Raw genomic sequence first — 14,995 nt, forward strand, 5'->3', positions numbered from 1 at the left:
ATTTGTTTTAATCGCACCCCAATTCGGTTACAGGACACAATTTATAGTCCGCTTACTAATCATGTTATTTACGGTTAAACGCAGATGGATTTGATTAACCAATTGCCCAATTTGGACAAAGAACATTTTACTAATAATTTATTTATAATACTACTTTAATTGTCTGAATACCAATCGATTCTGGTAGTATTTTTCCAAGCTTTTTAATTAATTAGATGTTCAAAGTTATTTACGGAAAATATTTTTATGATTTAAAAATTATCTCGAACATAAATAACTTCGGTTATTCATAAATTTCCATATTTACCAAAATGTGAATTCGTGCATTATGAAAAGGTCTTACCTGTAACAGAAAAAACTAATTAGTAAAATAGAATGTTGGCGAAATTTATTACGAGTTAATATTATCATTAATTAATTATTTGTCTACAACTGGATAAATTTACGTGCAAATCTGCATATCCTGTTGTAACATAAAAGAACACATTGATTTACCATTTACGAGTCTATATTTAGTCATTCAATAGTTTTTATCAAAATTAAGATATATATACAAAAAAGTGGAATTTGCAAAATGCAACTTAAAATATTCTATTGATCAACTTTTTATTTCTACAAATGAACCACAAGCAGTAAATTTGAATTTTAACAGGTTTAAGTGGATTAAGTGCATCTGATTTATTGTCCTGCAGACATTTTAAGTCAGTCCCAAGTTTCTTAACCAATCCTATTTCAGTTAAATGTGGTGTATTATTTAGTTTTAATTTATTTTTAGTAATTACAGGTTGAAAAAATTAATTAAACTAAAAAAGTCGATACGGAATTTAATCATCTTCCGCATAAACGATTCCAGTGCGTCAGTCCGTTTTTTCGATCGTATTGTTAATCATAATTACAGGCCAATAAATTCTCAAAATTACAGCTTTTCAGTTATAAAATTAGCGTATAAGAAGTTACACAATCGCTGTTCGGGATGTCATTGATCTTCGCAGAAAATACCAACAAGGCCATATATCACTAAAATCGTACTGGGCCTTTCCTTCGATCCAGGTGATAATTTGGTGGTGACGACACTCTTTAAATAACGTTAAATAATGCTCTTATTGTTCTAAAAATAGAATGTTGAAGTTGGTTCTTCCCCGTGAAGAAATTTACACATACAGTAGTGGTCATAAATTATAGTAACTTGGTAAAATATATTAAAAATATGAGCTGTACAACTTGAATTGGATGTCAGTACCTAACATACAATGTTTATTGTTTTTTCTGTTATAGTTGTATGTTCTAAGCAACTGGTCAATCTATCGAATTTTATTCTTTAAAAAATTTCGTACTTATTTTTCAGTGAATAAAATCAGTGCAACTAAAAAATATGTCTGAGTTGGAAAAAAGAAAATCTATAACTGGATAATTAGAATGTAAAAAAACAATACCGTCAACTGAAATTAAAGGCATCCTTAGGATCACATTCATTGGACCATAGAACGGTGGGGATGAGTATTTTTAGTTACGAGTCTTAATTTTATTTATATTAAAGTGATGATTCTGTTTATGTTAAACATGAGTGGCTAGTCGAAAGTTCTGATCTAAACTCCGTAGAAATCTATGGGACATGATAAGTCTTAAAATAAGAAAAGCTCACCCAGGCAAAACTTAGATGAATTGTTTGAATTATTAATATTATTTGAGATTATTTTTCTAAACATGATATTGATAATATTATTTTTGAAAAGAATATATCAAGGGGTAATTAAAAATAATGGATTTGATACTAAATAATAAAAACCTAAGTATTTTATTTTGTTCCTTTACTTTTGACCCCATATTTTATTTTATAATACTTCAGTTCTCATCCTTATTATTTTAAATCAATTACGTATACATAGCTGATAAAAGGTGAGTATAAATATTGGTTTTAATTTTATATTCTAATTTAAATAAACAAATATATTTAGAATTTTTTTCTTAAAAATAAATTTGTTGCCTTATTTATGACTGGTACTGTATATAAAAATATTGCCCAAAATAATTAATAAATAATATTTTAAACAACACAAAATATTTATATATATTATAAGTAGACAAAATATTATAAAGTATGTTTATATTAATGTATAATATTAAATTATTCATTAAAGAAACATTCCAGTAATTTTTCATATACATTAATTTAATAAATACAATAATTACACACAAATTACACAACTAGAGATAACATGAGAAGTGGATCGTATTGGAGAGATCCGGCAAATGAGTAAGATCAATGTACAACTGATTAATTCACGGCTGCGGCGATGAACGTGAATTTAATATTATTGCCCGAAGCAAGATGGGATGAGTTATCAACATGTATAATTTTGCCGGCCGGCGAATTGTTCTACATTTCAATTTTGTTTGGTTCTATTCCGCTTTACGTAAATAGACGCGGATATTAAAACCAATTATCACGCTGATCGTGTTATGGTTCTATCGTGAGAATTTAATTTCAGTAACTCGATTTCGTGTATTTAACTTTTTAACGGGTCTCAAAAAATAAATATTGGACTTTATGGTTTGCCAATATTATATAACGTTTTTATGAATTCTTACAGACGTCCTCATAAAATGTAAATAGTCATTTTCGTTTGTTCAGTTCGCATAATTTATTTTAATTTTAATTATAATATCAAGACAACAGTTTGAGAATTTGTGAAAATCGATGTCCTGTTTTCAGACCTTGAAATTCCGTAAAAACCGTGTCCTTCGATCGTAATATATGTTAACGTTATAAAAGGCGAAACAGAAATCTATTATTGTTACTTTAGGTTCGCACGGATTAGAGCAACTTATCGCCATGAAAGCGTTTCTGGTAAGTCACACTTTTACTTTCCTTTTAGCACATTTTAAACTGTTTTTAACACGAATTTGATTTTAATATTTGAAATATTTTTAGTGTCTTGCCCTTTTGGCAAGTGTTGCCCTAAGTTCGGCGGAAAAGAAGGCTGAAACCAAAGCCAAAAGAAGCTACGAACACGGTTCCGGCTACGACAGTTATGGAACACCACTCGGTTCCGGTTTCGGCTCATTCGGATCTGGCTACAGTTCCTTAGGTTCCGGCTACAGTTCCTTGGGATCCGGATACTCCGGCGGTGGATACAGCTCAGGCGGTTACGGTTCCGGCGGATACATCTCCGGTGGATACAGTTCTGGTGGATACGGTTCTGGTGGATACGGTTCCGGCGGTTACAGTTCTGGTGGTTTCGGCGGATACGGCTCCGGTGGTTACAGTTCCGAAGTTCGCACCATCACCAAGGAAGTGGCCGTGCCAGTGCCACAACCCTACCCCGTCACAGTCACCAAAACCGTCACTGTTCCACAACCCGTGACTGTCGAAAAGCAAGTCCCGGTCCCAGTTCATGTCAAAGTACCTGTCGAAGTACCAAAACCATACCCAGTTCAAGTACCTGTTCCAGTCAAAGTACAAGTACCCGTAGAAGTACCCAGACCATATCCAGTTGAGAAGAAGGTTGTTGTTAAGGTACCACAACCCGTCGAAGTTCCAGTACCTGTGCCAGTAAGCAGCGGACACTCCAGCGGTGGATACAGTTCTGGTGGATTCGGATCTGGTGGATACGATAGCGGATTCTCTGGCGGATACTCCGGTGGATTATCCGGCGGATATTCTGGTGGATTATCCGGTGGATATTCCGAATTATCCGGTGGATATTCTGGTGGATTATCCGGCGGATACTCTGGTGGACTATCTGGTGGATACTCTGGTGGATCCGGATACAGCAGTTACTCTGCACCAGTTTCCTACAGTTCGTACACTTCTTACAGCACTGGTGGTGGATCCGGATCTTTGTTGGATTCGTATGTGCCAAGCAAAGTTGGAGGTATTTCCGGATACGGAAATGGTTACAACACTTACAGTCAAGGGTGGAACAAATGGTAGACTGTTGTAGACTAATTTAATACTTAATTTAAGTATTATTGAATTGTAAATATTATAAAATGTGATTATTACATAAATAAAGTAATATAAAATATTTTGTTGTGTTTTTTGACATGAATGTGGATTTATATTTTATTTTCAAGAGCAAGTTTAAAATAAAATGATATATTTTAATAATTTTGTAATATTTCTACAATAAAAATAAGAACAGTGGAAAAATACATTTAATATGTAAATCTTTAGTTTTTTTATGACAGACTAAAATATTTAATACAATTAAGTCATGTAATAATATTTAATACGAAAGGTGAAGAAAATTCTGAGGAATGATCCAATAATATACCTAAAACACGAATTAAAATAATACAGATAGAAACGTCGTAATATTTTCATCAAAAATTTCTAAAAGTTAAAAAATAAATAAAGTAAAAATCTGAATTAAAAAAAGCGAATTTTAAAAATTCAAAATTATAATAAATGGAATGATAACTTTGAATTTAACAAAAGAATTGCATTTTTGATATTATTTTAAATTTGGTCCTAGTATATGTTCTATACTCCTATACAATGGAAAAATAATTTGCTATTTATAATTCTAGATTAACATTTATAAATTTTGAGAGATAAAATTAAATATCAATAGTTAAAATTAATTAATTTAGTTTATGTTAGAGAATATTTTAATTAATAATTTTATAATTATGTTAACGAAATTAATTAATTGGTGATGTAGTATTTTTTAAAATAAAATCATCCATCACATATTAATTTTAATTACATTAATTATTTAATTTACAAATTTAATATTATGATTCTTATTTTTTTTTAAATCAGTATTTTTTTAACCCATTTATCTGAAAATGTTTTTTATTTAGATTATTATATATTTAATTTATTATTTAGTTTACTGAATTTTTAAAATGAATTTTAATGAGAAAAAATATTAAAATTATTTTCGTTAACAATTTAATTTTAACAATTCTGTACATAAACACCGGCAGATGACTAAAGACTGAAATGAAATTATATAATACTGTTCAACCTTATTGAATAAATTATCAGACCGGTCGGCAAAGATCCATAATTTATTCACGCCAAATACAAATAATAATCTAAATTTTAAACATCATCTAAATGTTAATGATCTCTTAATATATTTTGAATATAAAAATAACAAATAACCTATCTTTGTATTTTATGAGTCAAAATCACGCTTTTCAACATAGTTGACATATGATAAAGTTGTGGTGGAGGAGAGTGGTACATCTTCGAAACAACGTCCTTCATAATATTAAAATACGTATAAAAACGGCAATTTATTAGATCTTTTATCATTCTTGTTTGGATAATCAAACACACACAATGAAAGCTTTTTTGGTAAGCGCTGCTTTAAACATACGATTACTTTTTATACCAAGTACAATTATTCAATGAAATTACAGACATGAATGAAGGTAATTGCTTACGAGCAATTACCGCAATGAGTGTGTACTTAATTAAACATTGTTTTCTGCTTTTTTGCAGTGTGTGGCTCTTCTTGCCGTAGTGGCGCTCTCCGCCGCCAAGGATGCCACTAAACCGGCTAAAGACTCCAAGAAACGCGACGTCTCCGAACTGTTCAACGGTGGACTTTCCAGCAGCTACTCCTCTTACTCGTCTTCTGGACTCGGTCTTGGCGGCGGTTTGAGCGGCGGTCTCATCGGTGGCGGTCTTTCTGGAGCCAGCTACGACAGCGGACTCGCTTTGGGTGGCGCCTCTTTGGGTGATGCCTCTTTCAGCGGAGCCTCTTTGGGTGGTGCCTCTTTAGGCGGTATCTCCTACGGAAGCAGCGGATCTTTCGATTCCGGTTCCGTAATCTCCTCCGGATCTTTGGATGCTGCTTCTTTGGGTGGTGCTTCCTTCGGTGGTGCTTCCTTTGGAGCTGGTGACGCTGCCCTCTCTGGCGCTTCCTTTGGCTCTGACGTATCTTACGGTGGTGCTTTGGGTGGTGCCTCCTTGGGTGGTGCCTCCTTGGGTGGTGCCTCCTTCGACTCTGGCTCTTTGGCTCTTGGTGGTGTTGGTATTGGTACTTTGGGTGGTGCCCAAACCATTGGTGTCTCCTCCGGTCTTGGAAACGCTCAATACACCGCTGAATACCAAACCAGAGCCGCTCAAATTGAAGGTAAATTGGTAGGAAAAGCTGTCAAGAACACCGTCCTCAAGACCGTTGTTGAAAAGATCGCTCACCCAGTACCACAACCCGTCCCAGTCCCAATTGTCAAGACTGTTGCCGTCCCACGCCCATACCCAGTCAAATCTGTCAAGAATGTCCATGTCCCAATCAATGTTCGCGTACCAGTCGCCGTATCTAGGCCAGTTGCTGTCCAAGTACCACAGGCTGTCCCAGTCCCAGTGCAAGTTAGAGTACCAGTAGAGGTATCCAAACCATACCCAGTCAAAATCATCAAGACTGTAGCCGTCCCAGTAGAAAGACAAGTCGTGGTCCGTGTCCCACAAACCGTCAAGGTTCCAGTCTCTCAACCAGTCCCAGTCGCCGTCCCAACCCCAGTACAAGTAAGAGTACCAACCGCCAACATCGTCCAAGTTCCAGAAGTCATCCCAGTCAAGAGCAAGGTACACACCAGAATCGGTCAAATCACCGGATACTCTGGTGGTGCTTCTCTGTCCTCCGGCGCCGCATTGGGCTCTGGAATCAGCACCTACAGCTCTGGCGCTAGTTACGGTCTTGGAGGACTTGGTCTCGCAGGTCTTGGTGGTTTCGGTTCCGGAATTGGTTACGGCTCCGCCGACTTCTCCTCCGCCTCTTTGGGCTCTGGACTCGATCTTGGAGCCGGATACAGCTCTGGAATCTCCAGCTACAGCTCAGGCGGTGACTTCTCCTCCTCCTCCTTCGGTACTGGCTCTGGATTCGGTCTTGGCTCCGGAATCAGCTCTGGAATCAGCTCTGGAATCAGCTCTGGTGTCAGCGACTTCTCCGCCGGCTCCTTCGGTCTTGGATCTGGAATCAGCTCCGGACTTGGTCTTGGATCTGGAATTGGTCTTGGATCTGGTGTAAGCGACATTTCTGTCAGCTCTGGATTCGGTAATGGATCCGGAATCAGTTCTGGAATCGTCTCCGGACTCGGCTCTGGATTAGCCTCCGGAATCAGCTCTGGCGCCAGCGACATCTCCGTCAGCTCCGATTCTGGTGTATCTTCCGGATCTTCCTCCACCATTGTAACCAGCGAATCCAACACCTCCGACGTTACTTTGAACGCCCCAAGCAAGAAATACATCCCAAGTAACAAATAAAAACATTTTATGTGATATAGTAAATAAATGTAAACAATAAACAAACTCAATAAATTACTCTGTTACATACTCATTTTATTATTTTACTTCATACATACTAATAATGCATTATTAAAGAAAAATAAAATACACTAATAATTATTTTAAAAAATAAAGAACTATAAGTAGGTAAGTATAAAGAAATAACTATTTTTTTGTAATAATAACAAATAAAAATCAACATAAAATTATATCTCTTATCAAAATTAAAGTGAAAATAAATAAAAGTATTAAAATTATAAATAAACTTACTTAATAATTTTTTAAGTATACAGTCTTCAAAATGGGTCTATAATATTAATTCACTATATTCTTAAAATAAAAATTAAAACATAATTTAAATTAAAATGAAATAAAGTCATTTATTACAATAATATCATAAAATTATAAAAAATGGATCTATATTTTTTATTGTGTAGAGATAAACTATTTACAAATAAAAATGTTTATTGTTATAACATAACAATAAACAATAAAATTATTATTTTTATTAAAATAAAAAAAAATGGTTCATGGAATTTTAATAATTCTGTGTCATAAATTTTATACTTATTAATATATTTTTCTTCGATTATGATTTTGACACTTTATTTACAACATAAAGTAATGATTTATTATTATTATTATTACACATTATATACAATTATAATTATAATTATTATAAATCCAAATAAAAAATATAATTATAAAAAATAAAAAATTAATAATAAATATATAAATACTTTTTTAAATTATGTACCTAAAATCAACTTTTGAATGTTTTCAAAATTGGTTTAAGTTACAATATCATGCTCTACTCTCATATAAAAATCTTAATTTATTGGGTAAATTATATAAATAGTATTAAAATAATATTATGAATTTATCAAAAAATGATTAATTTCTCTGAGAATAATAAGAATACATTATTTCATGCACTTCTATTCGTATTTTCAATATAAAAATAAATGAATAGAAATTTTTATTACAGTTTTAACATATATGTAGAATAATAGTAAAATTATTAATTTCATGAAAACAATAATGTTGTGCATGGGGTTTTAGTAATTCTGTATAATAAAATTTATATTTTAACATATTTTTAATATATTTTATTTCGGTGATAATTTTGGGAACGTATACACAATTATAAATTAGAAAATAAACCTAAATTAAAAAACTCACAATTTTTAATTAAAAAAAAACAATTATATATTTATCAAAAATTAAATTAAAATATAAAAATAAATAGAATGCAATAAAATCATAAATAAAATTATAAATAAAATTATTTAGTAATAATCAATCTACACAAGATCATTTTTTAATGTCTTCAAAATTGATTTAATTTATAATATTACGCTATACTATCCTATGACTCAAATATTTTTATTTGAAATATAAAATTTAAAACAATTTAAATAAAAATTAACGCAAATGAATTTGATATTACAATAAAATTACAAAAAAATATCTTTGTTTGCCTCGAGATTAAGTTGTATAGTTAAGTAAGCATTTCTATTTGCATTTTTAATATACAAATAAGTACATAAAAATGTTTATTTCAAATTTAACATATTTGTAGGACAATAATAAAATTACTATTGTAATGAAAAACAATAAAATGGTGCATGAAATTTTAGTAATTGTTTGGTATAAAATATGTTTTAATATATTCTTAATATATATTTTTTGGGAGATGTTTGTCACTTAAAAATTATTTAACTTTACTTAACACATTATACGAATGATTTGTATTTAAATATTCAAATATCTTAGGAAATAAACACTCTACAACAAAACACTGACAAAAATAAACAAATGTATTTCGCAGTTGTCTCATCCGAAATACCATCTACTAAGTGGATTGTAGAAAAGTAGAAGACAAGCATTTTGAGTACAAACAGAAAGTTGCTATTATTCCTAATTTGCAAAAAGTATGTTGCTTATTTACAATCGATTCGTAGTATTATATTGTTCATTAAATAGTGCATAATCGTATGAATATAAGGGTAATCGAAATAAAAAGTATTTGATTTACCATCTACTCTCTACCATATATTAAAAAATTCGACAAATTCTACGTAAAGAATATAAAATATCCATAAAATTCGAATGTATTAAAAGTAAAGATTCCTATTTTAGATTTCAAAATTACTCCCAATTTTGGCAATTTTTACGTTACTCGAGAAAAAACACTATATGCTATTGTAAATTCTTTTTACGTGATGATTAAACATTATGGTATACATTTCTTTTTCAATATTTTTTTAACACATTTTTATATATTAATTAATAACATAAACAACTAAACTAACTATACTTTTCTAATAATAAAAAAATATTTTATTTTAAGCTTTAATGCTTTTTATAATATTATTATCATATTAAATTTTACAAATAAAACAAACATAGCAATAAGCATAAAATTTTCACAAAATGTGTATATTAAATTTTATAATGCTTTAAACGTATAATCAATTATTATGAATAAATAATAATTCGACGAGTAAGGATATGTAAATTTTCCATTTCATTGTATCAATTAGTTTCTAAGATTTACAATATTACTCAGAAGCAATATATTTTATTTTTTTATTTTTGAAAAACTATCTAATCATAGTCATTATTCTCAATTTTTGAAGGTTACATTACTGAAATACCAGTATATATACAAAGAGATAGAATCATATTTAAAAAAAATCAATAGAAATCTTTAACATTGATATTCATTCCTGACATACAATGAACTCTAGTCCTGGTACATAAAAAGTACAATCAGGAAATAACAAATCAATTAACTTTTTACAAGTACAAAAAAATAAATAACGACTAATCCAATTGTTTGAAGTAAAAAAATCGTCTTCATTTATTATGAATCGATATGTTAACATTATTTTATTTCAGAAAATGATCAAACAAACAAACAAAAAAAATACGATATATATGCGATGATCCACAGATGTTAGTGTATGGAAGATTAATGTTGTTGTATGGTAGTAAAGGTTAAAATAATGTATTCATCGGCTTTAGGCGATTTCGACCGCGCATTAGCATATATTACCAATTGCCATTTGAACAATTTATTATATATTCAAAAATATTTTTTATTTAAATAATAATTAAAGTGATTCCACATAAATATAAATCCGTTTAATAGCCGGCCGGCCGGCTCGAACTTGTTTTACGATTTGAATTTTTAATGTGTATCAGGATCTATATGGCACCTGTAATTTTTTGTTGCAAATATTTGAAGATATATATATTATTTTATTGAAATGCCAGCTAAATAATGAGTTGACATTGTTTTTAACTGTCAGACCTCTTTCCATTTCATATTTGTAATTTTAAAACAATGAAAAACTCAAATAATTTATTTATTTACTTAATTTTAATTAAATTAATAAATTTTTCTTTAGGAATTATCGGATTTTTGTATAACAACAACAGAATAATTTTGGGTAGCAAGTAAGATGTAGTCATGCTTCGACATCCAGAGATTTTCTAAGAAAACATTTTTTTAGATGAAATGAGGGTGGTAAAATAAATATATGGTTAAACATTAGGAGCAAAAAAGAAGCACTAAAACTTTGTTGAATTCATATCCAAAAATCCAAAAATCATAGATTTTCTAAAAAAAAGAACAATATAGTGGATGAAATGAAGGTAGTAAAATAAATATATAGTTTCTAAATATTTCATAAATATAATAATTGATAAATATTTCAAATGTTTAATTTTTCAATATCAAATATTGGAATAAGCAAAAATGAAGCACTAAAGCTTATCGACTTTGTTGAACTCATGTCCAAAAATCATAGATTTTCCAAAAAAACATTATTGTGGATGAAATGGTATTAAAATAAATATATAGTTTCTAAATATTTCATCAATATAATAATTGATAAAAATTTCAAAATATTAATTTTCCAATATCAAAAATTAGAAGAAGCAAATAAGAAGCACTGAAACTGGCCGATTTTGTTTTATTCATATTCAAAAATCATAAATTTTCTAAAAAAAATAATTGTGGATAAAAATTTCAAAAGTTTAATTTTCTAATATCAAAATATTAAATATGTAGCTTGCCGATTTTGATTAATTCATGTACAAGATATTTTACATATTTTATCAATATAATAAATGATAAAATTTTCAAAGGTATAGTTTTCTAATGTTAATTATTATTCACTCAAAATAAATACAAGACTATTATATAATATCCAAAATATAATTATATTATCATACAAAAATAAACAAAGTCTGGATTATTTAATTTTAAACTGTTTTGAGTAGTATCCCATACTGAGTATACCAAAAAATACAAATGATGAATATATTTCGAAATTAACATAAATTGATTAAAATAAATATAAAACATTCCATTCCATCAGCGCTAAATTTTTACAAAATTTATTTGAATGTACAAAAATATTTAGCATTAAAATATAAATTTAATTGTTAATTATTATTTTTTAACTAAATTTGTCATATAATTTTTAAAAAATGGTATATTAGAAATAGTGGGTAGAAGTGACGGCGTCCGGTCTAATAAAGACTGACCGTGATTAAAAAGAGTTCCGATCATATATAGAAAATGTTGCATCCTCTCAAAAAATTGTTGACATTGAAGACAAATTTGGGTTATTATTCTCGAAAGACATTTTAACTAAATATATAAAATAAATGCTAATCAGTTAGCAACCTTTGGGAAGCAAAAAATATGTTGACGAAACATCCAAGATACTTTGAATAATTAAATCATATAGAAAAAAATATTATTGCTAATTATATCTGTAAAATATGATTTTTGACAATAAAGCATTATGTATAGTCCTTCCAAAATAATCAGACACTTTAATTAAAATTGATCACGTCATTTAATTAATTGTTTATTTGAATATTTTTGTTTATGATTTTTCCGGCATTTTTCATTAAAATTTGAATTAATTAAACTGATAGAAAAGTTGAAATGTAATAACTGGTATGGGTTAATTGTAAAAGCCAATCAAAAATTGGAATGGTAAATGACCCTTGAAGTTGAAATGCACAAAATCTTGAAATGTCACGTTGGCGCTCCATCGTCTCATCATAAAAACTGGATTTCCTAGCGTGTCCTTCGAACGGTAAGTTACTATAAAAGAAATTTTTTTACTATTATAATCATTCACTTCTCAGAGCTTCACAGATACAGGATACAATGAGAGCTCTGTTGGTAAGTATTGCCTTCAATTTACGAAGTCAATTACTTGTACTCGAAATCATAACATCAGTAGAGTAGATAATAAATGATAAAATTTTCTTCTAGTGCGCCGCCTTATTGGTCTTAGTGGCCCTCTCTTCGGCTAAAAAAGCCCAAGAAAAGAAACGTAGCACCGGATTCGAATACGGAGCTGGTCTCTCCGGTCTCTCTGGTTACTCCAGTTTGGGAGGAGGACTTTCCTCCGGAATCAGCGGTGACTTTGGCAGCAGCTACAGCAGCTACAGCTCCTCATCCCTCGGTGGTGCCGGTTTGGGTCTCGATGCCGGTCTCGCTGGTGCTGGTATTGGCATCGGTGCCGATTACGGTGCTAGCTACGGTGCTGGTTCCCTCGGTCTTTCCGGTTTAGGTTTGGGTAGCCTTGGATCCGCCCAGTACTATTCTTCCTACTCTGGTGGTGCTGACCTCGGCTCTGCCGGTCTCTCCGGACTCTCCGTTGGTGCCGGTTACGGTGACGCTGGTTTGGCTATTGGTAGCGGTTTGGGAGTATCCAGTGGATTGGGAGTATCTAGCGGTTTGGGAATTTCTTCTGGATTTGCCAGTGGAGCCGGTTTCGGTTTCGGAGGTGAAAACACCGAAACTAAGGTCAGGAAAGTCGTACAACACGTCAACGTACCAGTCAAGACCCCATACCCCGTAACCGTCACCAAGGCTGTACAAGTAGCCCAACCCTACCCAGTACAAATCACCAGGACTGTACCAGTCGTACAACAATCCAAAGTAGCCGTCTCTGTACCAAAACCATACGCCGTCAAGGTACCAGTACAAGTACCAGTCGCCGTTAAGGTCAACTACCCAGTCGAAGTACCAAAACCATACGCCGTAGTCGTTACCAACAAGGTAGCCGTCCCAGTTGACAAGCACGTCATCGTCAAGGTACCACACACTGTCCATGTCCCAGTACCAAAACCATACGCCGTCAAGGTACCACAAGTCCAAGTCGTCCCAGTACCCCAACAAATCTCTGTCCGTGTTCCACAAGTCGTCCACCAAGGAACTGAACACACCCACAGCACCTTCCCCGTACAAGGAGCTTCCCTTGATGTCTCCTCTGTCGGTTTGGGCGCCGGTGCAGGAATCGGTTCCGGATTCGGCGTCTCCTCCGGATTGGGATTGGGTGTCGGCTCTTTGGGCTCTGGCATCAGCACTGGATTTTCCTCTGGTGCCGCTGATCTTGGCGTAAGCTCCGGATTCTCCGCCGGTGCCGCTGATTTGGGCGTCAGTTCTGGCTTCTCCTCTGGAATCTCCTCCGGAATCTCCTCTGGAATCTCTTCCGGAATCTCCTCTGGAATCTCCGACTTCAGCGTATCTTCCGGTTCCGCTGGCCTCGATGCCGGATTCTCTGGCATCGGCGCTGGTCTCTCCGGCGGACTTGGCTCCGGCTTCAGCTCTGGATTCTCCTCCGACGTATCTTTGGGATCTGGCTCCTCCTTCGGCATCTCTGGAGGTGAAGTAATCAACGCCGCCGCCGACTCCGTCAGCGTCAGCTCCGACGAAGGCTACTCTTACTCCGCCCCTGGAACTCAGCTCGTACGCAGAGACACCAAGACCAAGAGTGAAAAGAAAAACTAAGCTTAATGTAAATAATTAAATAAAATATAAAATATCCCTTATTCGTGACATATTTTATTTTACAAACTTCTCATGTTAAGGTGAAAATAAATGTGATATCAGTTTGTACTAGAGATTTTTCTTAAATAAAATATAACAATTACTCATATAGAGAGATTAGAACTTTTGCTATTTAAAAATTATTTAGTGGTCATAATTGAAATAATAAATAAAAAATAAAAAATATATATCATAACATTATATTTAAACTGGAGAGCATCGGTTGATCAAGTTTTTTATTATACATACTATTTATATATTGTTTACAATTAAAACAATGGAAGCAATACACCCTAGATGTTGCTTAGACTTATTTTAATATCTAGTTCTTATTTATTCATTGACACTGAAGTGTACTACAGTGATGTGATTACAAATGGCAACTACTATGAGATGTTGAGGGAGAAAGGGGAACGACGTATCATCGTCTGCTCACGAATCTGCTGTAGGTCCGCGCTGTCAAAAAGAATTGAAGGACTTATGTACACACATTTTTACACTCTTTACACTATACACTCACTCCATTTTTCATCCATTTAGATGTCTATCCGTCTATTGAAGATATTTTCCCTGATTCTGTAGGTTATGATGTAAGGGTAGTGTGATACATTGCACTCTCCGGCGATGGTGCATAAGCTGTATCAATAATTTTATTCATTATCGAATTAACCTAAAATTTTTTCATGGTATATCCAATAATACACCAATATATTATGAAGTCTGGTGATAGGTTTAATGGATGTCACACAGTCTCACATGTGATTTGTCTGAAAGTGTATTTTTAAAATTATTTATTAATTTAATTATTATAATTAAAACGAATATATATTGAATATAAATTATACTACTTGTTTTATAAATAACAATCAATCAATTAAATT

General features: G+C 32.2%; 3 protein-coding genes across 3 annotated transcripts; all 3 read left to right on the forward strand.

The window, feature by feature from the left end:
• Positions 1-2,568: 2,568 nt before the first annotated feature.
• On the forward strand, positions 2,569-3,951 carry LOC109599992 (keratin, type II cytoskeletal 1-like). The gene is made up of 2 exons (XM_020016051.2): positions 2,569-2,848; positions 2,933-3,951. The coding sequence occupies exons 1-2, from the start codon at positions 2,834-2,836 to the stop codon at positions 3,932-3,934; spliced, it is 1,017 nt and encodes a 338-aa protein (XP_019871610.1). The 5' UTR covers positions 2,569-2,833; the 3' UTR covers positions 3,935-3,951.
• A 1,427-nt stretch (positions 3,952-5,378) lies between these two features.
• Positions 5,379-7,298, forward strand: LOC126264795 (glycine, alanine and asparagine-rich protein-like). The gene is made up of 3 exons (XM_049964143.1): positions 5,379-5,388; positions 5,436-6,889; positions 6,980-7,298. The coding sequence occupies exons 1-3, from the start codon at positions 5,379-5,381 to the stop codon at positions 7,223-7,225; spliced, it is 1,710 nt and encodes a 569-aa protein (XP_049820100.1). The 3' UTR covers positions 7,226-7,298.
• A 5,130-nt stretch (positions 7,299-12,428) lies between these two features.
• LOC109600004 (fibroin heavy chain-like) lies at positions 12,429-14,116 on the forward strand. The gene is made up of 2 exons (XM_020016061.2): positions 12,429-12,458; positions 12,552-14,116. Exons 1-2 carry the CDS (start codon positions 12,444-12,446, stop codon positions 14,073-14,075), a joined length of 1,539 nt encoding a protein of 512 aa, XP_019871620.2. The 5' UTR covers positions 12,429-12,443; the 3' UTR covers positions 14,076-14,116.
• Positions 14,117-14,995: the final 879 nt, after the last annotated feature.

This window comes from Aethina tumida, chromosome 3 (assembly GCF_024364675.1).
Source record: "Aethina tumida isolate Nest 87 chromosome 3, icAetTumi1.1, whole genome shotgun sequence".
Taxonomy (NCBI): Eukaryota; Metazoa; Arthropoda; class Insecta; order Coleoptera; family Nitidulidae; genus Aethina; species Aethina tumida.